The sequence below is a fragment of the Ursus arctos genome, unplaced genomic scaffold, assembly GCF_023065955.2.
Source record: "Ursus arctos isolate Adak ecotype North America unplaced genomic scaffold, UrsArc2.0 scaffold_2, whole genome shotgun sequence".
NCBI lineage: Eukaryota > Metazoa > Chordata > Mammalia > Carnivora > Ursidae > Ursus > Ursus arctos.
In genome coordinates this window covers 9,082,482-9,110,063 of record NW_026622874.1, presented here as the reverse complement: position 1 = coordinate 9,110,063, position 27,582 = coordinate 9,082,482, and the positions used below count along the sequence as shown (strand labels likewise).

The 27,582-nt window shown below is 49.2% G+C and overlaps 1 protein-coding gene across 1 annotated transcript; it reads right to left on the bottom strand.

The window, feature by feature from the left end:
* On the bottom strand, window positions 1–27,392 carry STYXL2 (serine/threonine/tyrosine interacting like 2). Its single transcript, XM_026509461.4, has 6 exons — window positions 27,239–27,392; window positions 26,449–26,574; window positions 11,707–11,801; window positions 8,144–8,375; window positions 6,440–6,657; window positions 1–3,330 (listed from the first exon to the last, which is right to left on the bottom strand). Exons 2-6 carry the CDS (start codon window positions 26,556–26,558, stop codon window positions 518–520), a joined length of 3,468 nt encoding a protein of 1,155 aa, XP_026365246.2. The 5' UTR covers window positions 26,559–26,574; window positions 27,239–27,392; the 3' UTR covers window positions 1–517.
* Between the last annotated feature and the right edge of the window lie 190 nt (window positions 27,393–27,582).

Genomic DNA, 27,582 nt, shown 5'->3' with positions numbered 1-27,582 from the left:
TTAGACAACATACCGTTTTAATGGACATCCCAAACACTCAAAAGAAACCACCAGAACTCAGCTTTGCCAGGAGAGGTGAGACGTGCCACAGGCTAAATTTCCTGGGTCTCGTAAAACCTCCACAAACAGAACCGTGTCCTGCCCTCAGTCCTCCTGGACGTAAGCCGGATCTCTGACAGGCTATGGTGTGGCTGTGAGCTCCCCTCTCCGGTCCGTGCTGGACACTATGGGATACAGAAGTGAAGTCCAAAGCTTACAGGGGACATCGGGCAGCAGAAAATGGTGTCAGAAAATGGTTAGGCATTCAGACCTCCCACTGATGGCTCGCCTCCTCCTCTCTCCCCCACCTCCTGTGTCCTGTGGCCTCGTTCCTCTCATCTAGGCTTTGCCCCTCAGGACGATCCCCTCCACACCCCTGTCCCCTGATGGGCGATGGCCAGCTGTGCCCTGAGCCCTGTGCTGAGCCGTGTGGCTTCTTCCCATGTGCTCGGTCTCTCCCACGTCCGCCTGGCCCAGCTCAATCCTCCCTCCTTCTCTGCAGCTTCGTCCTGGTCTCTTCCTGCCGGCGTCTCCAGGCGGCAATGATGGCCTCATCGTCCATTTCTTCCTCCTCCTCCCTGTCAGTGCTCCTCCGGTACTGGGACCGCCGCCCCGAAGCAAACCTCCCTTCTTCTCTGTTTTCCATCCTCTCTCTTTCTCCCTCCTCCTCGGACCTCATGAAGCTCTGGGTGAATTTCCTCTTGGCTCCAAATTCAGCAAAGTCTGAGTTGGACGACTCTTCCACGTCTTCCCAGTCCCTGGGCCTGGCCCAGTTCGGACGCCGTGGTTCTGGGGACGCTTCCCCTTCGGAGGCCTCGGGGGTCCGGCGGAAGAAGTAGGGCTCTGGGCTGTCCTCTCGGGAGCTGGAGGTCTCGCTGAACGTTGACCTGGAGAATTTGTGCGTCTCTCTGCCCTCCCTGGTGGAGGAAGAAGAGATCCGCGAAGTGCTCCTTACAGAGTTGCCATCGGCCTCATGGTAGGAGGCCGTGTCCTGCTCTTCCGACTGCAATCTGGAGAACTTGTAGCTGGAGGACTTGGACTCCGTCTCCCGGAGCAGGGAAGATCTGGTGTACTTCCCCCTGGAGCTTCCAGACCAATCGCTTTGGGGGGGAGACTTTTCCTCTGTCCTGACGCCCCTGAGCCATCTGGTGATGTTGCCATCGTCCGTCTCCTTGCTCGCTCTGCCACCAGCTCCGCAGTGATCAGAGACAGCCAGGGAGGACGAGGTGTCTGTCTCAGGCTTTTGGGAGTTACTGCGGGAAGAATTCCGGAAGCTCCCGATGGCGCTGTCAGTGTCCCCATCCCTGTCGCCCACGCCATCCTCCTCGTCTTCCTTGACCTTCTTCTTCTTGAAAAGCGAGCTCCGTTTGTTGCCAGAGGCCAGCTTCTCCATCTCGTACTCGCACATCTTCTGCCTCAGTTCCCCCCGCATCTCCCTCTCCTTCCGGCCGAGCTCCTTGAGGTCCACGTTGTCGGCGAAGAGGCTATAGATGGGCTTGCTGGTCCCCCTGACTTTGCTCCCGGGGCCTTCGGCCCTCGAGGCCCCCACCTCATGGGAGGACAGCAGGGACGGCGCGTCGGAGCCGGGTCCCCGCTGGCCTGCGGGCAGCAGGCAGCCACCCAGCGACGACGAGCCGCTGTGTCCACTGAGCAGGGAGACCTGGTCGTCCCCCAGGCCGCTGGCTGCGGGTGCCACCCTCGCACTGGCAACGGAGGGTGGGCGGGACCAGAGCAGCATTTCATTTTGCTTCTGGGCCAGAGTCTCACTGACCACGCTGGCGATCCAGTTCTGAATGCTGGCGACGGAGATGGTGTCGCCGGGCCCCACGGGCAGGGCAGGCAGCGCGGCGCCCAGGGTAGAGGCCAAGCACCCGCCTGCGCTGCTTGCAGCCTGGGAGATGCGGGGGCCGTGGCTCTGGGCGCTGAGGACCGAGGCCGCGTCATCCGCACTGACCGAGGGGGCGGCCGAGCAGAAGGCGGACAGGGGGATGCTCCCGCCGGTCACCGAGCTGTCGGCCTCCCAGCTCCCCACCGACTGGCTCTCCTCCAATGTCTGCCGGCTCCTCTCCAGCAGCTCCTGCCTCCGCTGCCTCTTCTTGGCCAAGGCAGAGTCCTCCCCCTTGCCGAGCCCCACCACCTCGTCCTTGTTCTCACTGCCCACCTTCTTCTGGTGCCTCAGTTTCCAGGCCTGGTAGGCCGTCAGGTCGACGTCCGAGCTTTTCTGCTCCCTCTCCGCCTCCTCTGGCCCCTGCTCACCGCTGCCGTCTTGCGCCCCCAACTCTTTCTTGTGAAACCCAAATTGGATTCGCTTGACCTTCCACCTTTCCAGAGCGGTGAGCTTGTCCTTGTTCCTGCTGCAGAAGTTGTAGAAAGAGCTGGCCTCCGAAGCCACGCTCTCCTCGTCGTCCTCCCGCAGCCTGCTGCCCGCCTCGGAGCTGCTGTCGGCCTCCTCCCTCCGGCTCCTGCCGCGATAGCGCCGGGAAGCTTCCTTCTCGATCTCCAGCAGCCTCTGGTTCCACATGTCCCACGTGCTGTCCGTGGACGCGGAGTCGGAGCGGCGTCTCCCGGCTGGGCTCCTGCTGCCCCTCTCCAGCCGCTGCGACACCACCCGGAGGTCGTGGCTGCTGACACTCTCGCAGGTGCTGCTCTCACTCAGGGTGTGCCTCCGTGTCCTCCTCTGCCACGAGCCGGCCTCGCCTGCCTCCTCCTCCTCCTCCTCTTCCCTCCCCCACCTCCGATGCCCCTCAGCCTGGTACCTCTCATTTCGGCTCTGCCACTCCTCGACCATCCTGTCCACGTCCTCATCCCCGGGCTCCTCCCCACCCAGGTTGGAGGCTGATCGCCGGCCGTCCCCACCCCCGGGGACCTTGCCTGTGGGCAGGCCCTGCCCCTTCTTCCACTCCTCGTACAGCCTCTCCTCCTCATCCTCGTCAATGAGGGTGACGGGCTTGGACGCCCCGCTGGCCCTCCCCCAGGACGAGCCACTCAGGTGGCTGCAGGTGTCGTCCTCCTCCTGCACGGTGAGGGCATGCGCTCTGGCCCCGACGTCGCTCTCCACGTCGGCCTCGTCGGTCCCCCCTCCCTGGCTGGAGTCTTCCTCTCTCTCCTCCATCAGCTTCTCGTTGAGCTCACGGAGCTGCTTCAGGAAGCCGTCGTTGGGGTAGATGGCCCGCTTCCTGCGCACGGTCAGCAAGGCCTGCAGGATGGCCATGTCGTGGAAGATCATGAGGTAGGCCACCACCAGCACTGCCGAGCGGCTGACGCCCATCTCGCTGCTGACCAGCACTTTCCCTGAAAGAAAGCACGGGACACACTAACGTAACCACATGGGCTTCCCGAGGGGTTTTTAAAAGTACAGTTAAAAATACACTGTGTCGCTGTCCTGGATTTAATATCTCTACTTGTCTCTGGCAGTCATCTGCGCTCAAGTCCCCTGAGGGACGACCGTCGCTGCCCCCTGTCACCGGGGGTCAGCGAGGGCCGAGAGGCTGCCCTGCACGTGGGCAGGGAGGAGGAGGGGTGGAGGGAGAGGGAACCAACAAGTAGCCCCACTTTTGAAACACTGGCGGGCATTTCTACTCTCTTCCTGCCAAACGGAGCTTCGGAGGGAGGAGAAATAAAGGCATAGGGGGAAGGGGGAAAGAGGAGAAAAGAAATGAGGTTAAGATGAATGAATCACAGGAATGTCAGTGCGGGCATAGTCGAAACTTGAGAATTCCCCTTACAACATCCTCCTAGACATTGGATGCTTCCTGTGGCAGGGAGCTCAGTATCACGCGTGCACACACACACACACACACACACACACACACACACACACCCTTCACTCCATATTTAGATCAATCTGCTCTTTTGAAACTTCTTACGCATGTTAAGGCCAAGTATAACTCTGTAGTGAGCATCCCGTGCTCGTCCTCTGATGTTCTGACATTCTGGGGTCAATAATGAACCTCTGTAGGCACCAGGCCTTTTATACAAAAATATGTCAGAAGATCACTATCACGTGCTTCATTAATTTCTTCCTGGCTCTTCTGGGTCTTGCAATCATTATTCAGACACCTTTTCATGTCCCGTTATTATACTAGCCAAACCTGCAAGTCAAGCTTTATTCGTTTTTTTTCCCCCCTTAGGAGTCTGGGTCAGGATGGAGCAAAAACATTTCAGGTTTGGACTGATCCATACAGAGGACTCCTGCCACTCTCGTTCTGGGCATGGAGCCTTCACTGATGCCACTTAGCTTGCAGTGGGGACGGCTAGGTCCTAAAATGAACTCAGATGATCTTTTGTATCAACTGAAACCTGTAAAGGTTTTTCAAAAAATTGCTATTCAATCATGTATCACTTTTTTGGGTAGCATTTTTAAAACATAAGGATAACTTTACAAATCCCTATTAATGTTTTTGGTAAGTATAACCTGTTCTTAGAGCCTAAGAGAGACTTTTACTGAGTCTCGACTCTAGCGTTCAATAAATCAGTTATCTCCTAGCCTCATCGTCTGTTTTGAATCCTTCATAAACGTGACAAACATGCCTTCCATGCTTTCATTCTAATGGCTGTTTACAACACAGCCTGGAACGCGGAGACCTCCTTCCAGGCTGCCCTCAATCAATTGCCAACAGTCTTTGGGGATGTTTGTTAAATCTTTTAAGAGTCCTAGGTGACGATATGGGATGGGCAGGGGTGACTTTTATTAGTACCTCTTGCATCCGTTGAGACCATGTATGTCACCCAGAAGGTCGGAGACCAAGGCAAGACTAGAAGGGACCTGAGGCCCAATAAGGCGGAAAGAAAGGCCAGCAGTCACTCAAGGGTCGTAAGCGGCAGAATCAAAGCTGCTGAAATTGCATCTACAGATTCACTGTCTCATGTCTTCCCACCGCCAGCCCTGGGCTCAGCTGTCCCTCACCAAGGACTCCCCTTTAACTGGCTGACCAGGCCCCCGCTTACTACTGTCAGCACCAAAGTCTTCCTTCCTTCCTTCCTTCCTTTGGAGGGGGAGTGACCGGGCCAGCTCATGTCAGGACACGTCAGGCACAACCGGCCAAGCTTCCTCAGAAGAACATGGCGGCCAAGGCTCCTTAGACTCAGTCAGGCAGAGACAAGGTTGGTGCGGCCATGCTTTTCCACGCTGTGTTCCCTGCACCCTGGGATTCCTCTGTGGTGCCTCAGGGGCGGCCTGAGGACAAGCGGGAGGCTCGGTGGGTCAGACCCTGGGTGACAGGGCTGCGTGCTCTCTGTTAGGCACAAGGGCACAGTGACACTGGGTACAGACTGTGCTCTGCACAGCTCCAGGGGGGCTCCTTTCACACCCAAGTCAGAGTAGATTTGTAGATTTGTTTGGTTATGACGAAAAATTCCCAACAGTAAAATGGCTTGAGGAAAGCGGTCTTTTTCTAACTTGCAGTCACCATTTTGATTAGCAGCAGGGCTGATGGCGGGAGGGAGGTGCCCTCTAGATGTGGTCCCTGTGTTCTAAGAGTTTGAGGGTATGGCTAGTGGAGAGAGCACTGGGCTGGAGTAAGAAAAGTCTCTTCCATTCGCAGTAGGGCTTACATGGCCCGCTTTTGTGTTGTAATCTTCCAATTCGTAATTCTCATTTCCCCCAGAATGTTCCCTCTTTCCATTTTTGAGAAGAACAAGAAGTACTTGCCTAGAAGCTACCCTCGCCACCTTGCCACCATGAACAAGGGTAGAGCAAGGACCGAGCCTGCCAAACAAACTTTCTCTCTAGGAGATCTGCAAATGGGGCTGAGGCAGGGAGTCCACCAGTCTACGTTCAGGCCTATGGGGGGGGGGGGCATGCTATCCGAGGTAGAAAGCAAAAGAGAAGATGGAAACCAAGAGTCCAGACACTGTTCAGTCCTTGTTCACATGATCCTGGAGCCATATTCCCGTCCTTGGACGTTTTCTTGTACTGTTATAACTAATGCCTTGAGAGGGTCTCTACTGACGAGCAACCAAGGGAACCTTGATTACTGAACAGTGGCAACCTCAGGAAACCTTCCACGGGTCTCAGTTCCCCCATCTGTAAAATGTAAACACCCCCCTCCCTGTGGTTACTGTGATTATTACATAAAGCACCCGGCCCAGGTGTTAGTTTTGCCTTCCTCCTCCTTAAGAACGGACTCCACGGCCTCCTGGAGTAGAGGAGATCACAGAAACTAAGGCGGGGGCTTCTAGGGATGGTGACAACCCTGAGGCCTGGAGTAGGAACTACCCCAGAGGCCACCCCAGTAAGGAGACGGTCCTTTCCCTGCCTGGCAGGGGTGCTGGGGGCGGGGAGGGAAGGCAGGCTGAATGCGAGCCCCGGCACCCAGAGGCGAGGAGCAGGTGTGCGGGGCGCGGGCCCCTGCTGCTGACGGGGCTCCACTGGGTCCCCCCCACCTCCCTCCAACCTCACCTCTATAGGTCAGCAGAGCTTCATCAAGGAACTCAGCAGCCTTCCGGAAATGCTGGGAGATGTCCACCTCGGGAAAGTCATCGACCTCCACACCCAAGTACTGAATCTCCAGGCCAGTGTAGAATTCGGGCCCGGTGTAGACGCCGGTGCCATGAGCAGCATTCAGGATGTGAGTAATCCCCAGCCTCTTCAGCCTCGCCTTGTTCACAGCTACACTCCTGGGGGGAGAGAGGCAGAGACAATTTTGGCCAGGGTCAGAGCTAGAAAGGTGCATCACCCCTGAGACTCGGTCAGAGAGGCCAGAGCTGGGTGAGTGCGTCCTTCTCTGCGGCCAGATGGGTCCGGGGCTCCCTGCAAATGTGGTTCTAAAAAGGGGCCAGAGAAAGCAGGGACAGGGAGCTGGGCAGGGGAGGGTAGGATGAAGAGGAGAACCAGACTGATTTGTAAGGAAATCTTTGGCCTACAGATGTCTGGTTTAAAATTCTTCACCTTGGGAATGGACATTCATCAAGACACGAAAGCAGCAGACAAAAATAATAATCAAATCAGGCGTGCTTCACATTGACACGGCATGCCACATTTTCCAAAGGCCTTTTACGGGCATTCTCTTACTTTATCCCTAATAATAAACTTAAGAGGTAGACAGAGCAACTATTTTTATTCCCACCCGAAGATTATAAAAATGAACCCGAGAGCTTTTATGGCTTCCCAAGACTGAAAGAAATAAAAGATTGAACAAGAACAGGTGTTTTTGGTTTCTAGTTCAGAGAACTAGCGCTTTCTGTCGCAGCAAAGTAAGTGGAGATTAGTTTGAAGAGGCCCTGGAGACAGGGTTACCAAAGAAGGAGCAGAAGCCCGGGGTTATCTGGAGGTGTCTGGGGTCCCTGGTGAGCGCGATGGGAATGTTTCTGGGTCTCCAGAGCTATTTAGAGACCACTTAGGACGTGGTGCCCAGCTCTGAGAATCAGGTTCTGGGCAACTCATTACTCCCGTGGAGTATGAGCCCCACCATCCAAAGTGATCTTCCCAACTACCAGCTGCCATGGGGGCCCCAAATTCCCTCCTTTGCTTCTGCATATATGAGTAATTACACAGGGAGCATATCTCACTAAGTAGCCAATGGATCAGCAAAAATCAGTTTCACAGACTAGCCTATTGGTACCAATTACGCACTGGCAAGATCCCGAAGGAATGGGACATGAGTGAATTGTTTCGCATTTTGTTTTGAAAACCACTCGTGAACTTTTTAAAAATAACATTTTTTTTTCTGATTATGAAAACAAGAAATGTTTACTCTGGGAAATCTGTACAAAAGAAACCTAAAGAAGAAAAAAAAATCATTTGTCGGACCATCTACTAGAGAATATCATTACCATTTTATCACATCTGTTTCTAACTGTTGTCTATGCAAAAGTGCACACACACACATCTATATGGTGCTCAATTAGCACCCTAGTCTATACATGTACATATATATACATAATTTGTAACCTATTTATCCTCTTACTATAGTGTGAGAGTTTTCATTGGTTGGTAATCCATATAAAAGTCAGTACCCTCACTGGCTCCCAATGTCCCATCAGACAGCATCAACGTGTAGGATGGAGCTCTTGGGGACTGTGCTCAAAGTGGGGGGCAGTTTCATCTCTTTCAGGCACTGAGAGGGTAGGACAGAGGATCGTGACCTGCCGCAGTCAGACTCACTTCTCTGCTATGAAGACATTGGGCCAGACCTCATCCACCTCGTTCCAGGGGGCCTCCTGGTGGTCTTGGACCAAGGCCCGCTGTAAATCGAGGACACAGGGGGTATTGTATAGGCTGGTGTCATCCATCTTCTCCCTGACACGGTTGTACAGGTCCTCCACCAGCAGCTGCTCGGCCGACTCCAGCATGCCCGGACACTCTGCCTCGGCTCTGATCCCCCGTGGCTTGAATTCTAGAGGGGACATGCAGCGCTCTCATTAGAGAGTTAAGAATCCACGGCCCTCCCTGTTCCTCAGAAATATCTGCTCTCGGCCTATCTGCTGCTAGGACTCTGGGCAGGGGCTGAAATACCAGGAAGGACTTAATGAAGGTCAAGGCGAGGGGGCCCTCCATTGGCCAGGACACTTGCGATCAGGACCAGCAACCGTATAGGTAGACAGGTGTAGGTGAAGGGACAGTGGTTTCCCTTACTCCCTCCTGTATTTTTCTAAAGCTGGCTGATGATTTCTTAGACCAAGGTCCTTAAGAACCTGGCATATGTCCGATTCACTCTTACAGCTCCCACCATGCTCCATATAAACTAGAAGCATTTACCAAATGAATCAATGGCATTCTTTCAAATCATCCTTTCCATGTGGAATGCAGATAACTTGGGAAAAGTAAAACTTTCAGCATTTACGCTAGATTGCTTTCTCATACACATTGAATCTACTTGTTTATTTCATTTACTGTCTGCTTCTCCCCACTGGAGTATAAGTACCTGTGAGTCTCAGTCCCCCACTTCCTGGCAGGTGGCAAAGGTTTGCCGCGAACTCCCATGCTAGTCCCAAAACAGCATTCAGGGCCTTTCTCCCAGCAGTTCAGAAAAGCTCAGATTCCAAATGAATTCAGGGGATGGCTGGGTGGCTTAGCCGGTTAAGTGTCTGCCTTTGGCTCGGGTCATGATGTCAGGGTCCTGGGATCGAGTCTCCATCAGGCTCCCTGCTCAGCCAGGAGCCTGCTTCTCCCTCTGCCTGCGGCTCCCCTGCTTGTGCTCTCGCTCTCTCTCTGACAAATAAATAAAATCTTTAAAAACCAAACCAAATGAATTCAAAATCAATTCACCTATATCTCCAATAAATCTTTATCTCCTCCTCCTAATATTTTTGCTCCCAATGATCAAATTTGGGGGAGAATAAGATATTTCTTTCTCTGAGAAGGTATACAAGAATAGCGGAGGGCAAAACCTTCCTGCCACTTAGTAGCCAAAAATACTGAATAGACAGAAGGGAAAAAGAAAGGAGGGTCGCCTGTGTTGGCCATAACTTCTTGCTGGCACCATCTCCTTCCCTGATGGGTGGAGAGCACAGCCACATTTGGCAAATAGACTCGGCCCAGCCCTTTGAGGGACGAACAGGTGTCTGGGAGCTGCGCTTTCTGCTCAGGGTCTGCGGGTCCTGGGACTGAGCACTCCGTTTCCCGAAAGCTGTTCTCTCTCTTTTCCCTTTTCTGAACCACTTGATGGGCCCCCATATCCCTGCATCAGATCTCAGCTCTAAATGTTCTCTGATCTCCGTTTCAAAAGCAGAAAGAAGAAAAGCCCCGCAATCCCAGAGCTCTATTTTGTTTAAAAATAGATGAAGCAGTCCTATTCTCTCTACCACTCAATCTTCTCCCCTGGCTCTCCTGGGATCTTACCTAGCAAATGCAAAAGCCCCTCTCCCTCCCTCCCCTAACTGAGACATCTCTCCTTTACTACAAGTAACAGAAAAAACTCCCTGATGCCTCATTAAAATACACAGCGTTGTCTTCCTCAGCTATTTACCTAGCTGGTTATTGTCTTGATTTGTTCTTTTCTAGTTTAAAAACAAATGTCCCAGCCCCTCATTCCTACTGGCAGCTCCCGCTTTCCCGCTTTCCCGAGGTCTCTGGCCCACCCCTCAGCCTGTTTCAACCCCCCCTCCCCCCCCCCCCGTATCAATTCCACCCATTTATTTCTACTACCTAAGGTTTCTTTAGAAGAAAGCAAAGCCTATACATTTCTCTAAGCTCTTTCGGATGTGTGGCTTATGCAGACTTTCATGAAAATGAAGGGTTCTTCAACACACGTTTTTATCCCTCTGATCACTGGGGAGGAGGGCAGTGTTTTGAAACACCACCTGATCCTTTCTCTGTCATATATTTTTTCTTCCCCCACCACCCGTCAGCCTCTAAGACTAAGGACACTGAGGCTTAATGTCCCAGACAAGGGGAGAGCAGATAAAACCTAGAATTTTTTTTTAAAAAAAGGCATTATTTAGCTTTAGCGTTCAATCGACATGGGCAATGTCCTGTAGGCATATCTACAGCATTCTATAGGCTTGAAAGTGAAATTTTCAAAGAGAGGAAATGGTTTTCCCACAACTCCTAAAGCTGGATTTTCACTTACCAAGAACCCAGGCATGGAGAGGGGTCCAGAGGGGAAAGCAGGGAGCAGGGATGTTGCAGGCTGAAAGGCGAAGGAAGTTCCCGAACACATAGGAGGAAAAAAGAACTTCTAGAGCTAGGGTGGTGCTGGGATCAATTTAGAGAGATCTAGATGGGGCGAAGCCACTGAGGCCTGGCTTGGAGCAAGGGAAGAGAGACCCCAGGTAGGGCGGCAAAAGAGAATAGAAAAAAACTTGAGAGTTCCTTGAGAAGATGGGGCCTCTGAGGATGACCATACCACAAGCAAATGGAATTTCTGGCTCTTCATGAAGTGGACAGGAGATCGAGGTGTCCTCAGGGACCCTGTGGGAACCCAGAGGGTCTGGGGACTCAGAAAGACCTGGGATGACATGGAGAAGAGCAGCACGTGTGGTTCTCATAGCTAAAGGCCAGGGGAGGGCTCACGGCCACCAGCAGTGGCTGCCGAAGGAAGCCCAAAGCCCAGCAGGGCCCTGTGTCATTAGCAGGCTGCTACAGCCAACCCCACTCCACTGTAGTGACAGAGACACCCAGGGCAAAGGGAGGAGAAAAGAAATTTGCCCAAAATTGATTTTTAAAAAAAGTCCATCCAATCAGGATGAATATCCTTGAATGAAATGCATTGTATGTTTTCCATTCCAAAATATACTGTGTGCATATTAACCTTTGTCCCCACTCTACCTTCCCCTACCTCCTCCTCATACATAACTCAGATCGAAAACCAATTCAAACACTAGTGGAAATGCAGATTCAAATCTAGACATCCCTTTGAACAGAACTCTCTGGGTGCTTCTGGTCATTTCTTGGGCTTTCAGGTCTGTGTGTCTAGTATCAGCCACCCCAGGATCCCTGAGATTAACTGAAAAACGGAATGGGAGGCCGTCGGAGCAAATTGGAATGGCCTCCCTGGCTGGTGACTCAAGAGAGTTATTCACACTGGTACCTAATCCTTTCCCCCTCTGGTTCAGGAAGGTTGATGATGAGTTGTGTTGGCGGAATTGGCTTCTTTGGATCCGCTCCTCTTAATGCGATGGGCACCACGGGAGAAGCACCTTTAGCTCTTCCCATGGGCCCTTCCCAAGGGTCCCCAGATGACCTGGGGCCTCTCCCTGCTCCTACCCACCTTCTGATGGCATTACCTTCATTGATGATCTGTTTAGCTGCCACGGCTGAAGAAAGGTGAATGGGCTCCATGAAAATGCTTTCTGTTTCTGCATCTGAGACCATCGAGTACCTAAGAGAAGAGAATATTTGCGTGAGATGACTCTGGGCAGAGATGAATGGGAGGTGTTCTTTTTACACAAGAAACCTGGACCTGATTTTAGGCACAGTGGACAACAACAAGAGATCAAGGGAACGCCTTTGTCAGTTTAGGGAACCTGAGAATGCCGAACACTGTGGCTTAGTTGCCTCCTGTTTTCAGACCAGAGTTGGCATTTATGTGAGCTGACGTTTAATGACATGGTAGTCTAGGCTGTGGAGGGAAAAGCATACGTCTGTGGTTGGGGAGAACGCATCCTGATGTGATTTCACTTTCCCTACTGGGTTCCCACCCTTGGTGTACTGCTGATTGTTTTTTCCCTCTTGCCCCTGTTCCTCTGTTATCAATACCAGACGATGTCCCCACCTATGCTGTTCCTGAGGTTGTGCTGCTTTGCTGGGCTGGTAGGCTGCCACCATTCCCCCCATGCCTCGTATCTTTGCCCTGTTTGAAAGAGAATGGGCGAAGAATGACGGGCTGACACAGGCACATGTGAAGGTCCGCTCAAATGCACAGGCCTGAGTCTGAACACAAGAAATCAAGGCTCAGCCTGAGCCCAGGGATGCAATCAAGTAACTTAGGTAAATGTCCAGGCAATTTTCCAGAAATGATTCAGCAGAGATGTCTGAAGGGACACGAGGAACATGGTGAATCGGGGCAGAAACAAGGGGTAGGACCACAGTATCACGGTAGGTGCCCCCCCCCACCTTGGGGGTTCATCTCATTTCCAGGCGTTGGGGTGAGCTTTGGGTCTTTTTTGGGGGGCGCTTAGTCTTTCCTTTAGGTCCAGAGAGGTTAAAGAAAAAGTGAAAGGATTAGGGTTTAATAGATACTATTTTTTTCCCATCACAAAAATTCCCTTATGCTACCCCTTTATAGTCAACCTCTCCCTGAACCTCGTCCCCTGCCAGTCACTGATCTGTTTTCTGTCCCTACACTGTGGCTTTTTCCAGAATGTTTCCAGAATGTTATATAAATTAAATCATATCCTTTTTGGATCTGGCTTATTTCACTTGGCAAAATGCATCTACAAGTCATCTATTGTATTGGATTAATAATTCGTTGCTAAATAATATTCCACTTTTTAGGCACCTCAGGCTGTTGTTGCCATTGCTGTCACCCTGCCCTGAGTCGCAACTGGGTATTCCAAAGGAAAATATGATATTCACATCGCTGGTTTGGTTGTGCTTTGAATTCTGTCTTCCTCAATCTGCCTGCTATTTCCTTTTCAGAGTCTTCAAGCAGTTGGTGGATCCTTCTGTTCGGGTTTTATAAAGGCAATGCACGGGAGAGTGATGGGTGTGTTTGCCATCTTACCCAGGTCTAAAACCTACTGTTTTTTGCTTTTAAATGTTCTGAAGTCAATGCGTTTCCCCATCATTGTAACTGACCTATTTTATCTTTATGAAAACCCATAGGATCTTTTGATTTGCACTATTTAGAAACTTCCCAATGATGTTCGTTGGTTTATTTCCATCCATTGGGTTGGGAATGGATACCATTTTTGAGGGCCTTCTATGAATTTAATCCTGACAAAATTCCCACCCAGTAGGTAGTATTATTCTTGCTTGAAGATGAGGAAACTGTGGCCCAGATAAGCTAACGAAATTCCCCAAGGCAGTAAATAAGAGGCGGGACTAGGATGCAAACATAGGGTAATCCTCTCAAAGTCCAATCTTCTCTCCACCACAATACACCATTTAGATCGGACCAGGGAGGTGAGTCGATTGGTGGATCCCCAAGCCCAACACAGACTTTGACACAGAAAAGTACTCCAAAAACACTTGTTGAAAGCACGGATGGATGAAGAGATAGATGGATGGCCTGGGCTGAGTTATGCTGAGTCCAGCCGAGTTGAATGGAGCGAACTTGAGCGACGACGAGTTTAGTTGAATTGATCAGCAGAACCATTTTCTCACAGTAGGAAGCCACGTGAGAGTCTTCCCGTGGGAGAATGGCGTGCTCAGGGCTAGCAAGGCTACGGAGAAAGAAATGCCTTTGCAAAAAGAAAGGAGTAGCCTATGTCTCTACCCACGATGTGGCTACATTTGCCAATGCAGCGTAAGGGACAGCACAACGTAGCATTATCGTTGGTACTTCCTGAGGGATTTCCAAGAGTAGCTGTGTTGGATTCCCATGCCAGCACCAAGTACTCCTCTAGTACTCCAAGTACTCAAGAAGATGCATTTTTAAGTAAGTATGACAGGAGTGGGGGTGGATTAAGGGTGAAGTATGTGGGATATTATCTTGCATGTTAGAACTGGAGAGGTCTCATTCTTTGGTGAAGGCAGTAAAGAGTGGAACACCGGGTGGGGGTGGGCAAGAGCTCTGTAAACGCACACATTAGGACATCTTATTTACCCCTGTATCGCCAGCCCATAGATTGAGATCAGACTGAACGGATGGTGGGTGGACAGACGGGTCGATGGATGAACAGACAGAGGGATGGATAAATGCATGGAATTTGCCAGGTACTAGGCAAGGTGTCCACATACCACCTTGGGGAGCAAACCCAATGATCTCCAGGGTCCTGCGTCTCTGGCCTCTTTCTCCTTTCCAGCCTCAGCTTGCACTGGCCTCTCTCTGGCTCAGTCCTCTCTAGGACGCTAATTTTCTTTTGGCTTCCCACCTTCACCAAGCTTCCTTCTGCCCTGGGACTTTGCAGAAGCCCATTTCCACTGCCACCTACCTTTCCAATCTCAGCTCAATCATCTCTTCTCCCTGATCTCCGCCTCTCATTGCGCCATATGCCTTTCCTTCATGGTGCCTCTCTAGCAGATGCAATTTTGCTTTTATTTATGAAATCATTTGGGAAACACCTGTCTCCTGCACTAAACCATACCCTCTATGGAGGCAGGGACCGTGGCTGGTACTTTGAAGACTGTTGTGTTCCCAGCACCAAGTACAATGTCTGGCACAGGGAGTAAATGCTTAATAGGGACTTTCTGACTCACTGACTAACTGAACTGGTCCTCGGTATAGTACCGTATTTAAGGTGATGTAGTGGTTCCAACAATTTATCAAATATTTGCTACTTGCTCAGCATTGCACTGAAATACCCGCAGCAAACCCAGGAGCAAAACCAGGGTCCTAACTATGTTCTGTTCATGCTCCCTCTCTGCCCTTGTGAGGCCACGTTGGATACAATCTCGGAGGCCACTGTTGGCCATTAGCAAGTTTCTCTTAGGGTCGATTAAAGGTGGCCCCTTGCATCTGGCTGGTCTCCGTGCCCACTTTCCCAATAGAATATGGTCAAAGCGACACTGTGGCAGGCTGGCCCTCTGGCTTAAGGGCAGCTTCTTCTTCCTGCCTCTTGTGGCTCCCTCTTTGGAAGCCCTGAGCTGTCCTGTAAGAAGTCCTACCACCTCAAGACCACCAAGCCGAAAAAGCCATGGGTCCTATGTTCCTGCTGAGCTCCCAGCTGCTAGCCGACCGCATGGATGTGTCTCCTAGAGGTGCCCCCCTGCATCCAGCCACCTCAGCTGACACCACACAGACAAGCTGCCAGTGGACTCCTGTCCAAATTCCTAACCCGAAGCAAGGGGAATAAAATAAAATCATTGCCTTTAGTCATGTTTTGGGGTAAATTTGTTAAACAGCAACAGATAACAGGCGCAGTGCTATTCCAAGGGCTGAGAAGGGAGATTTGAGCCAATGCTAAGGCACTCTTCTCCCTAATAGTGATACAAAACCTAGTAAATATCAGCAGATGACCCAGATTTGTTGCAGTTGGGAAGTAACAACAGAGCAATACCCGGATGAGAGCAAACCGTGCCACCGCCCCAGACCCTGTGGGCATCTGGGACCAGGTTTCAGGGCAGTGTCAGTTTCAAAATAGCAACATTTCACAAGACTAGAGTCAGCACCTCGAGTTTTATGCAAAGGTGGGTGACAGCCTCATAAATGAACAATATTTATTAAGGGAAATTTATTCTTTTATTTATAAATATTACTTATGCTATGATTTTTTATTTGTACTATTATTAGTAAAATAATCATTTTGTTTATTAAGGGTCAGTATATGACCCATAAAATGAGGTTGGGGGGGAAATCAAAGCAAAACCCTGACCAGGGAATTAGCGGAGAATCCCTGCAGTACGTGGGGTGAAGAAGGGCTTTCTCCTGGCACAGCCCCCCGTCTCTCCCACTGGTCAGTTTTCTGTTTCTCTGCAGACCTCCACGGCTCTGCACTTGGGTAAGGCTCCCTCACGTCTGTAATCAGTATTCCAAACAATGGGCACGAACTGGAAAGGGACAGAGGACGAGCCCTCACCTGTCAGGTGTGTAGAAAGGCTTGGGAGGCACGCAGCCGGCCGTGTCACCTGGGTCCTCAGGCCATTTTCCCTAAACAACATTGACTTCAGATTACGTGGATTTGGTTTCGCAGGGAGCTGGAGAATCTGTCCTAAACATACCTAAACTCTGAGGCTCTGAGTTTGACAGAGGAGAATTTGAAATTAAAACCTGAAAATAGAAATGATGGTGAAACATCCTCCCTTCTCATGGGTGGTCAAGATGGAATGTTGGTGAATGAGTCAGCGAGTAGGAGACTCTTGAAGACTACCCAATACACTTTCCAGAAGCTGGCGGTTTTCTGATGGAGAAAAGAGGGGTGTGAAGAACAGATTCTCTCCCCAGCCCCGCGATGTGTCTCTTCGTGGCAGCTGGATGCAAGCGTGTGAACAACAGTCAACCGAGCTCAGCATTACATAGTGTTGAGTACAGGATGTAAATTACGAGTCAACTGCGAAGAGAGAAGGAGACGTACCCCTAACGGTCCTAAACTGTTTGGCCACGGATGCAGTTTACTAAGTCAAGTGTGGGGGTGGGACCCAGAAAGGACCCAGTGGAGAACCGAGTTGAGGCACAAGAAGCGGTTCTTTTGTTCTCCACGGAGAAGCAGGCCTGCAGGGAGAGAAAGGAGGAAGGAAAGCGAGACCTGAACCGCTGGCCCTGTTTATATTTGCAAGGTCAGTGAGACAGTGGCCCTAGAGGCTTTGATTTATGAGCACATCTGAGCGTCCCCCCGCAGACCTGAGACAGAGTGAAACGACACTCACACCCTGATTGGAAAGCAGCTAGGGCTGGCTGCTGCTAAAGACAGGCAGGGAAGGAGAGAATCTAGGATCGATAGACACCTCATCACAGGATCAGAAAGCAGCAGCTAAAAAGCCTTGAGGGTGATTTGAAAGAGAAACAATAAAGCAGAGTTTGATGGACTTCCTAACCAAGAGCAGGAGACTGGTGCCGTTTTCTTCAAACCTGTGTTTTTCAAAATTGCAGAGTGTGACCCATTCATGTATCATAAAATCAATTCAATGGGTCCTGCCCAGCATCTGGAAAAGGAAGGAAGGAAGGAAGGAAGGAAGGAAGGAAGGAAGGAAGGAAGGAGAATGGGGAGGAGGAGGGAAGGGAGGAAAAGGGAGGCAGGGAGAAAGAGAAAAAGAGAGTACACCAGCACTACCATTTTAAGATAAGTATAATTTTGTGAAACCTTTTTTTTTTTTAATTTATACAGACCTGAATGTATGATCTGAGTTGAGCTATAAATGGCATGTTCTACCCTGGATTACAGTCACCAAAATTTGAAAGCCACTGCTTTAAACCAATTGCCAGGTTGTCAAGGCACAGAACGGGTCCTTCGACCCAGAACCCCTGCCAGCTGACCACTTCATTTCAAGGAGTCCCTTGGAAATGAAATGGAGGCAGAGGCCCAGGAGGGGGTGTCTATCTCGATTTGGCTTTTGGAAAAAAGGAACGGATTTCTGAGTTTCTTCTAAGTGTTCATTTGCTTCAGAGAAAGTGACCACACGGGCCAAGTTCAGGTTCCAAAGAAGGAGAGAAGTCAGTAAATGAAAGCAAATTGATTTATAGCGAGCTGCTTCTGGCAGGCTTTGTGAAAGCTGGAAAAATCTTCACGGAAAAAGAAATATAAAAGAGAAAGCGTAGCTAGGAGTAGCTGTTTCCCCAGGACACACAGACCTGACACTGCCTGTCCCCATCGCCGGTCCCACCTGCTGCCACCAGCCACGGAGACTTCCCTGTAGGAAAGGTAAGCACAACATAGTTAAGGAACTTCACTGAAGGTGGAGGGGAAAATGCTGTCACGAGAGATGGCCTGAGCAGATAACCAAGGAGTTCTAGAAACTGCAAAGGCTTGACAATTACAGATCCAAAAAGCCAAAGCAAGAAATGAATTTTAACTCGGAAAGAAATAGAGGAAAACAGAAAAACGTTCTCCAAATCAGAACAAGAGCACAGTAAAGAAGCCCGATCCTTCATTTGGAAAGGAAAAGAAAATTGGTCATAGCTAAGGAGGAAGAGGAGAGGCAGAGGCAGGCTTCAGATGAGCTGCATGAGAGGGCTTGGGGGGCTGTCGTCCCCTTGTAAGGGGGGCTGCCATCCCCTTGTAAGGGAGGGAGGACCTGCCTTGAGTTTGGGTCACAGCACAAGCACACTGATTTCTTAGACTGGCTCATTTGGTGAACTGGAGGGGTCTGATGGAGATCAGAGATACAGGCAAAGCCCCACCAAGTTGTCCTGCTCGACAGGAGGTTGTAAATTTTAGCGTCAATTCATAAATTACCTAGGGAACTTTGTCTTGCTGGGAGATGGATGAATCTCTCGCCGAAGGGTTTCTTCCAGAGAGAATGATTCACAGACACGGGTTTGACTCGAAGGCATTTGAGGTCAGTGCCCAAGTCACGCAAAAATGAAGATCTGACACCCCTCTCCACTGTCTATTCCCCTTTCTCAGGTTCTTAATTCACCCCCAGATGCAATTTACTGAAGAGGTTGGAAAGGTTCAGACACCTGCCAGGACAGCGAGCAGACCTCGTCCTTGAACTAGCCCTGGTTGGTTGGCAGGGATGCCTGAGGCACGGGGTAGACTTGGCAAAGTCCTGTCCTGCTTGCACGGGAAAGAGTAGTTACGTCTCCCAGGGGCTGGATTTAGGGCTGTGCTGGGTAGAATGGTGGTACCCCAAAAAGGTATGTCTCCCAGAACCCGTGAATGCAATTTTATCTGGAAAAAAGATCTCGGCAGATGTCGTTAAGTAAAGGATCTTGAGATGAGATCATCCTGTATTAGGATGGGCCCTAAGGCCAATGGCAAACGTCCTTAAGGACACACAGAGAAGAGAGAGAAGAGGAGACGCGTGAAGTTGGAGGCAGGGCTTGGAGGGACAGGGCCACAGCCAAGAAACTCCTGGAGCTGCCAGGAGCTGGGAGAGGCGAGGAAGCCCTCCTAAAGCCTTCAGAGGGAGGGTGGCCCTGTCAACACCTTGATTTCAGACTTCCGGCCTCTGAAACTACGAGAGAATGTATCTGTGTCGTTTTTAAGTAACTCGGTCTGTGGTGATTTGTTAAGCAGCCTTAGGAAGCAGGCCTGACAGTCGCTGGTGGGGTATTTGCTGACTCCGTGTATATGTAATTTTAAAAATGCTCAAGCCTTTAACTAAAGAGATAAAACAAGAGGGATGGAATTTCAGGCACAAATGAAGTACAGGGAGAACCGTTCAGGCTGGAGACCAACAGCAATGGTGATGGTCTGTTGCTTAGAATACAGTGTATGCTTAGAGCAGAATGAGAGAAACACGGCATTTTCACTAGAGTGGGTGGGTCTCTGGTGAAACAAAAATTTCCTGACATCATGAGTTACTGTCAGATAACTTTCTCTGGAAGGAAAAGGAAATAGAAACACCATCTATCAATACCTAACATGCCTTTAGATATATCTAATAACAGTATATGTTATATCTCATAGATCATATATTATAAACAACGTATGTTATATTATTTAATTTCTACCACTGGGTAAAACTGGTATTTCAGTTTCATGATTAAGTTAAGCAAGCTCTCGGGGGCGCCTGGGTGGCACAGCGGTTAAGCGTCTGCCTTCGGCTCAGGGCGTGATCCCGGCGTTGTGGGATCGAGCCCCACATCGGGCTCCTCCGCTATGAGCCTGCTTCTTCCTCTCCATTCCCCCTGCTTGTGTTCCCTCTCTCGCTGGCTGTCTCTATCTCTGTCAAATAAATAAATAAAATCTTTAAAAAAAAAAAAAGAAGTTAAGCAAGCTCTCATGGCTAATACGAGGGAGAGGAGAGCTGACTTTGATCTTGGCCTCAGTTATGCCATTTCCACGGCCCTACACTGCCTCCTAGAAGTTTTAGTTCCCCTTTCATAGCTTTTAAAAAAGCCCAGCTTTCTGGGGTATAAATGTCATACAGACGCACGTCTGTAAAGTGTACAGGGTGGTGAACACCTGGCATACACAGACAGCTGTGAAGCCGTCGCCACATCAGGCCGTGAGCTTGCCTTGATCATCCAATGTCTCCTCCCGCCCCTCTGTCAACCCCCCTTGCCCCCCGCCCCCGGCCCTGGCCTCCCCGGGCAACCACGGATCTGCTTACTGTCACCAGACAGAGTCATTTGCATGTTTGGGAATTTTATATAAACTGGTACATATGGTATGTACTCCTTTTTTGTCTGACTGCTTTCACGTAGCATAATTATGTCGCGATTCATCCATATTGTTGCATGAATCAATAATTCATTCCTTTTTTCTGCCGAGTAGTATTCCGGCGTGTAAATTTGCCACAGTGTATTTACCCATTCACTGGCTGGTGGACATTTGGGTTGTTTCTAAGCTATTCCAGATAAGGTTGCTCTGACCATTCCTGTACAAGTCTAGGCTTCCGCTTCTCTTGAGTAAATGCCCTGGAGTAGAAGGACTTGGTCATACAGGTGTAAGTGTCCGCTTAAACAGGGGTACGTTTAACTTTTTAAAGAAGTTTATAAAATGGTTGTACCATTTTACATTTCCACCAGCAGTGGGATTCCAGCACTCCACATTCTCACCCACATTTGGTGTGGTCAATCTTTTTAATTTTAGATATTCTAATAGGTATGTAATCATATCTCACTGTAGTTTTAATTTGCATTCCCCTAAAGATTAAGAATTTTGAGGATATTTTCACGTGCTCATTTGCCAACCACGTACCTTCTCTGGTGAAGTGTCTGTTCAAATCTTTTCTCTATTTTTAAATTGGGTTGTTTCCTTTTTATTGGGTTTGGAGAGGTTTTTGAAAATACATTCTGGATACAGGCTCTTTATCAGATACGTGATTTGCGAATTTTTCTTCTGGCCTGTGGATTGCATTTTCATTTTTTTTTTTTAAGATTTTATGTATTTATCCGAGAGAGAGAGAGAAAGAGAGAGAGAGAGCACAAGCAGGGGGACCGGCAGGCAGAGGGAGAAGCAGACTTCTTGCTGAGCAGGGAGCCCGACATGGGACTCGATCCCAGGACCCCAGGATCGTGACCTGAGCCAAAGGCAGACACTTAACTGACTGAGCCACCCAGGCGCCCCTGCCTGTTCATTTTTAAAGATCTATAGACTCATTCATCTGGGCTGGTTCAGGCCTGGTCTGTAATGCAGTGGGATTGACCGAATTTTAAGTCAAACGCCGTGCAGCTGTAATAGTTGATACCTCGGGTTTTATGATGATTATTTTAGGAAGGAAGAGCCCATCGAGTGTCACTGTGTGTTGCCTCCCTTGAAAACTTCTGAAAAGGGCTAGCCAGCTGATTTGGGGTCAGCTTTAGAAACCAATTGCTAAGGAACATCCACAAACCAAGAAGAACATCAAAACCACCAGGATTCAGCCGGAGTCACTGAGAACCGGGAGAAAATGAGCTCTGCGTGGGGAACCGCGGAAAAGCTCAGCCCACATGTTAGTGGGGCTTTCAGGCTGAGCCTGTTTTTGCCCAGGAGCGAGACTGGCAGCTGGAAGGACTTAGGATTGAATACCATCGGAACTTCTCTATGACAAACAAATGCCTCTGTCCCGTATGTGGCAGGCTAACTTTACGGGAGACGGTGGAACCAGCAGAATTGGCCTTCCCTGTCTCCTGCCTCCCTTGGCAGCGACCCACTTTCCCCCTTCACAACCAGTGCTCACTGTTTGCCTTTCCCAACCAATAATCTGAGACGCTCAATGGCACCAACAGGATAAGCACTTAGTAAAAATGTTAATTCCCTGGGGCAGCATTTAAAAATATACACAGCAGACGTCATTTATCCAGCCTACTGTTAGTTGGACAGTTCTTCATGTTGCTTACACATTCTATACCCTTAATGACTGTCAGCTACTAAAACATCCTAGGCCTTCTCTTCTGGTGCCCAAACGTACTTATTCCTGTCAAGCATGTCTCAGGAGTGAGGCTGCTGGCTTACTGGACAAACATGAGACACTGTGAAAGAGTTTTCCAAGTGCTGGTACTGATTCATGCTCTTCCCAGCTATGAATGCAGTTCTGATTGTTTTATATCCTCATTAAAACTTGCTACCATCGGATTTTAATTTTAGACGGTCTGCTGAGTTTGTAATAGTATTGAATTGTGGTTTTAGTTAGAATTTCGGTCCTGTCGTTTTGCTTTTATTGATTTCTAGCTTCATTCTCCCAAGGTCAAAGAAGATATTTTATATGACTTCAAGCATATAACAAATTAAAAAATTTGTCGACAAATATGGCCAGGATACGATCTCTTTTGGTAAATGCTCCGTGTACATGTGATAAGAATGTGTCTCCTGCTAGGTTAATATTGTTAATGTTTTGTTCTAACTTCCTATATTCTTTTTTTTTTTTTAAGATTTATTTACTCATTTTAGAAAGAGAGAGAGAGAGAGCATATGCGTACAGGGGGAGGAACAGAGGGAGAGGGAGAGGGAGAGAAGCAGACTCCATGCGGGGCTCGATCTCATGACCCTGAGATCGTGACCTGAGTTGAAATCAAGAGTCAGATGCTTAACTGACTGAGCCACCAGGCGCCTCCTTCCTATACTCTTAAAGATTTTTTTTTTCTGCCTCATAATATCAGTTGCTGAGGTTGTTTTTTTAAAAATGTTATGTTTGACTAAGGTTGTGGATTTTATTTTTTTCTTTAGTTCTGTCAATTTTTTGCTTTATATATTTTAAGGCTACATTATTCCATCATAGAAATTTTATTTATTTATTTTTAAGAGCTTTATTATTTTAGAGAGAGAGAGCATGAGCATGGGGGGCCAGGGGAAGAGCGAGAGGGAGAGAGACTCCCTGCTGAGCGTGAAGCCCAACTCGGGGCTTGATCCCATGACCTGAGCTGAAATCAAGAGTTGGAGGCTTAACCGACTGAGCCACCCAGGCGCCCCAGATCATAGAAATTTTAAACGATTACACCTTCCCGGTGAACCACATCTTTGATCATTGTGAAACATTCTTCTCTGTCCTTATTTGGCTTGTGATTGTGGCGGTTGGTATTTTCCAAAGATGGCCGCGATATTTCCCATCCCACTTGTCTTCACAGTGTGACTGTGATACTCCCCCAGGGCTGGCAGAGTTTATGTTGCCCCCTTTTGAACCTCTGTGGTCCTTTACGTGACTTCTAAGGCTAGATCCCGAAAATCAGTGCATGTCTGTCCTGTTCTCTTGGATGCTAGCCCTTGGAATTTAGCTTCCAGGCTACGGGAAAGCCCAAACTGGCCCATGTGGAGAGACCACAGGAAAAGACCATGTTAGGTGCTCTAGCCAACAGCCCGGCTAAGGGCTCAGAATGAAGTGTCTAACATGTGAAGAAGCCACTCTGCTACCAGCCCTCAGCCAGCGAGTCATCCTTAGCCTTAAGTCCTTCCGGAACCTACGTCCTTCCAGCAGAGACACCAGACATCTTGGAGTAAAGACGAGCCACCCCACTGTGAACATTAAAAAGTGATTGTTTTATGTCACTAAGTTTTAAAGGTATGAGCAACTGTAATTCGGACAGTGTAGTATAAGTTTTCCAGCCTTTGTTAACCTTTGTATATCTCTATTTTTTTATTTTTTATTTCATTTTATTTGAAGTAGGCTCCATGCCCAACGTGGGGCTGGAACTCATGACCCTGAGATCAAGAGTCGTCCCCTCCACCGACTGAGCCAGCCGGGTGCTCCTTGTAGATCTCTACTTCTTAAGGTGTGTTTCTTATGAGCAGTATGTAGGCTTTTTAAAAAACTGAGTCTGGGGGTGCCTGGGTGGCACAACGGTTGGGCATCTGCCTTCGGCTCAGGGCGTGATCCCGGCGTCATGGGATCGAGCCCCACATCAGGCTCCTCCGCTATGAGTCTGCTTCTTCCTCTCCCACTCCCCCTGCTTGTGTTCCCTCTCTCGCTGGCTGTCTCTATCTCTGTCGAATAAATAAATAAAATCTTTAAAAAAAAAAAAAAACCTGAGTCTGACAGTATTTGCTTCTAGTTGGCGTATTTCATTTTTATGTTTAAAGTAATCATTTCTACACTTGGGTTTAAATCTACCATCTTACTATTTTCTTACTATTTGTTATGCTTTGTCTATATTTTTTTCCTCTTCTTTCTTGCCTTCTTTTGGGCTGATTACATTTTGGTTTTGCATCCTCCCCTCATTTGCTCGTTAGCTATACATTCTGTTGTAAAACTTTTAACAATCACACTACAAATGACAACAGGTGTCCTGGACTTCCCACTCCCATTTTCAGTTGCAGATTCCTTCTGAAGATAACAGTCTTGAGCTTAGACAGTGACGTATGCAGACAAGGAGGCAAAGAAATAAGATTGAAAATCATATCTAAGAAAGAACTTGGTGCGTGGTTTCTGACACATCAGGTTGTCTGGTCTAGATCCATCAGAAACTTACTATGTTTTTAGAGGGATCCTATTTGCAAAGAAACCATGACCTTAAAAAGTCTTTGGCAGCTTTCAGGCTTCAGCAATCCTTGGGCCTCCAAATTTCCATAAGCAGGACAGAGTCTGCCAAAGCTACATAGCCTTCAAGGAAAACACACTCTCCCATGTCAGTTGGGATGTGGCTCTGGAGGATAACAGACAAGGAGAAAGGCCCAGAGGGTGGAGTTAAAGGCCCCAGAGAACAACAGACCAGGACATGCTACCCTGAGGGCCAAATCAAGGTCAAATCTAGGAGATCTCCCCTCTTCGCCGGCAGACATGTTCATTAATTATATGGACTGATGACGGTATACCTTCCACTCCTCCTTTGATCAGATGGGAGCTTGTTTTGCAGACCATAAGGCGCTGTACTTTGACCTGGGCCAGAGGATGCTTACCCTCCAGAGAACCTAGCCTTTTTTTTTCCCCCAAGTTTTTATTTAAATTCCAGTTAGTTCACATGTAGGCAGAGAACCTAGCCTGTGAACTGTCTGTAGCAGTAGGTAAACTGCTTTTGGGGTTGTCTCCTGTGGGAGTTTCATGAGTGGGGAACAAGGTAGCATGAATATTAGCCGTCTCCAGAGACCTACTGAGGCTAAATCCCCTATGTATTAGCAAACCCGCTTCCTCTTCCTGGACTCATGGACCTCAGTTCATCCTCCTTTATACGACAGCGTGGCTTTGCTAAGTGCTAGCCAGTGGAAAGTGAGTGGGAGAGAAATGGCCATTTTCAGGCCTGGCCCATAAAAACCTTCTGAGAGATTCTTCATTCTCTTCCCGTTTGGTCTTGATGCGGATAAGCACGGTTAATGTTAGCAGCCTGCCTGAAAATGAAAGATCTACAGGCTAGAAGGGGCCTCAGTTCCTGAATCACGGCTCAGGTACCTGTTTTGGAATGTATTTGAGTGAGAAAACAAAACCCCATTTGCTAAAGCAGCTAGCATTACCCTAAGTACTGCACAAGCTGTCCATCACCTACCTCGATCACACGCAAACTCTCTCTGCTTGTCTGCTAGTGTTGGGGGGAGGGGGGATACGTTTTAAAAACTCTATCCTGACAGGTTTTCTAAGTGGGAACACAATGCGGAAGTTTAAAGGGAAAGTCCCCAACACTTGGACAAAGCACCCTGGCCCATGAGTGGTGACTCTCATTCCGAGGGGAGAGGCTTGCAAGCTCTGAGAAGCAGGAGCCAGCAAGATCCCAGAGCTGAGGGAAAGTGAAGTCAAGCAGAATCATAGATAGCCTGAGGTAAAGTTACCTTGAGATACCTTAGTTGGGTCTTTTCTTCCTTTTTTTTATGGATAAGGAGACACGGCCTCAAGAATTAAAGGGATTCTTCACATAAGTTTGGTGACTGAACTAAGATTAGAAGTCAGGTCCTCCACTATGATTTATGGCAGAAGAAAAGAAAACACACTATTGCTTCAGAAGGCAAGTAAGCATTTCTTTAATGTCTCATGGTTTTTCTTAAAATTTCACGCAAATGTTCTAATCTACGTCATGTTATATTCTCAATAATTTTAGGTAAAGGAAAATTTCTAATTGCTTGTCATAAAATGAAGAGGACTCTTGAGGTTCAGGTCCTCCTGGAAGTATCCTCTCCTCCAGGAAGCCTCCTATGATCCATCCAAGTCCAGCTATTCCTTTCCCTGGCCCACCATGCACTAGACCTGAGGCATAATTCCAGCATTTACCATGCCACATCAAAATGCAGTCTGTTTGCTTATTTGCCTCTTCCAGAAAGCACGACATATAAAAAGTACTCAATAATATTTGTTAAATGAGTGAACTTGAAGTGGTGGCTGTAGGCTCCCCGGGGCCCACATCTCCTCATGCTCCCCCACCCCCAGCCCACTCCTGCCTACCGAGGCTGCAGGGGTAGGGAGCACAGCAAGGGCACACTTACTGGCTGGGGGAGGGGCTCCGGAGGTACTGGGCCTGCACGGCCCTCACATCGGCTTCATCCTCTTCATTTGGGACGACCTGCTCCTCCTCTGGGTTCCCACCAGTCGCCATGACAGCCTGCCAGTCCCTGTAAGTTTGGCATGACAAACGTGGTTAAGGAATCTGCTTCCGGTGGTTTTGCGGGGGAAGGGGAATATCGGTGATGTCAGGGGGAAGGTCACCACATGCTACTACTCTGGTGGGGAAAGTAGCGATGGGGGAAAAACCCAGTCTTGGCCCAGCTACCGTTAAACCGGGACACCAAGACATACACCCCCCAGCTGTGTAAACCGGCCACCTTGGAGTCACAATATTTAAGAAATGACAACTTGGCTCCTTCCTCAGTTTCCAGGAAGGAAGCAGTGAGGGGAGCAGGGTTCTGGGTTTGCATTAATACAGCTAAAGCAGTTGGAAAGCAGTCAATTCCCTAGACCAGAAAGATCTTCCTAGAGAAACTTCTGGGTGTGCACACACATGGGTACACATGTGTAAGCACATACCCCACCTGCCCACACGTACACGCCTTTGCCTCTACTGGGGGAGGGGCAGCTGGCCTTCCTCAGTGTCTCTAACCAAGGCCACAGGAGTCATTGCCTTTGGCCCAGGCACCATCCACAGCCTATTAAGGAACGTGAAATCCCTCAGGAGCTGGTCCCACACATGGCTGGGCCCTGACACCCAAGGCAGAGCTGCTGGCCCTCTGCTTGTAAGTCTTGGGCTCAGAGGACAAAACAAGGGAAAAGCACACTCACCACTGGTTTGCCTGTATCTCCACACCAAAAGGCAGTCACGCAAGGGTTGAGGGACCCAGATAAAACGGCAAAGAGTTCCGACCAGGGAGAGGGACCAACCTCTCTCCTCTCTTCAGTGCTTCTTCTCTGAGGGGCAGGACAGCTGTTAACAGGAAATCCTAGCTACCTTCTAAATTTAGCCTCTGGCCCCACAGCCTGGCAGATCTCTAGGAGGAAGGAATGCAGTTCAGGACCCAGACCCGAAAGCAGGCCCCACTTAACTCTTTCCATTCTGGCTGATTCTCTGGACACTGGACACGGACCTTGAGGAGCAGAGTTAGGAGAAGGTCACACTTCATTGATGG

What these genes read in the sequence shown, in the direction of transcription:
- STYXL2 (XM_026509461.4), bottom strand. Translation starts at nt 26,558, where the DNA reads ATGGCGACTGGTGGGAACCCAGAGGAGGAGCAGGTCGTCCCAAATGAA. An exon ending in TAAACAGATCATCAATGAAG is followed by an intron (nt 8,376 to 11,706) that starts GTAATGCCATCA and finishes TGTCCCCTCTAG; the next exon opens with AATTCAAGCCACGGGGGATC. An exon ending in AGCTCTGCTGACCTATAGAG is followed by an intron (nt 3,331 to 6,439) that starts GTGAGGTTGGAG and finishes GCTTTCTTTCAG; the next exon opens with GGAAAGTGCTGGTCAGCAGC.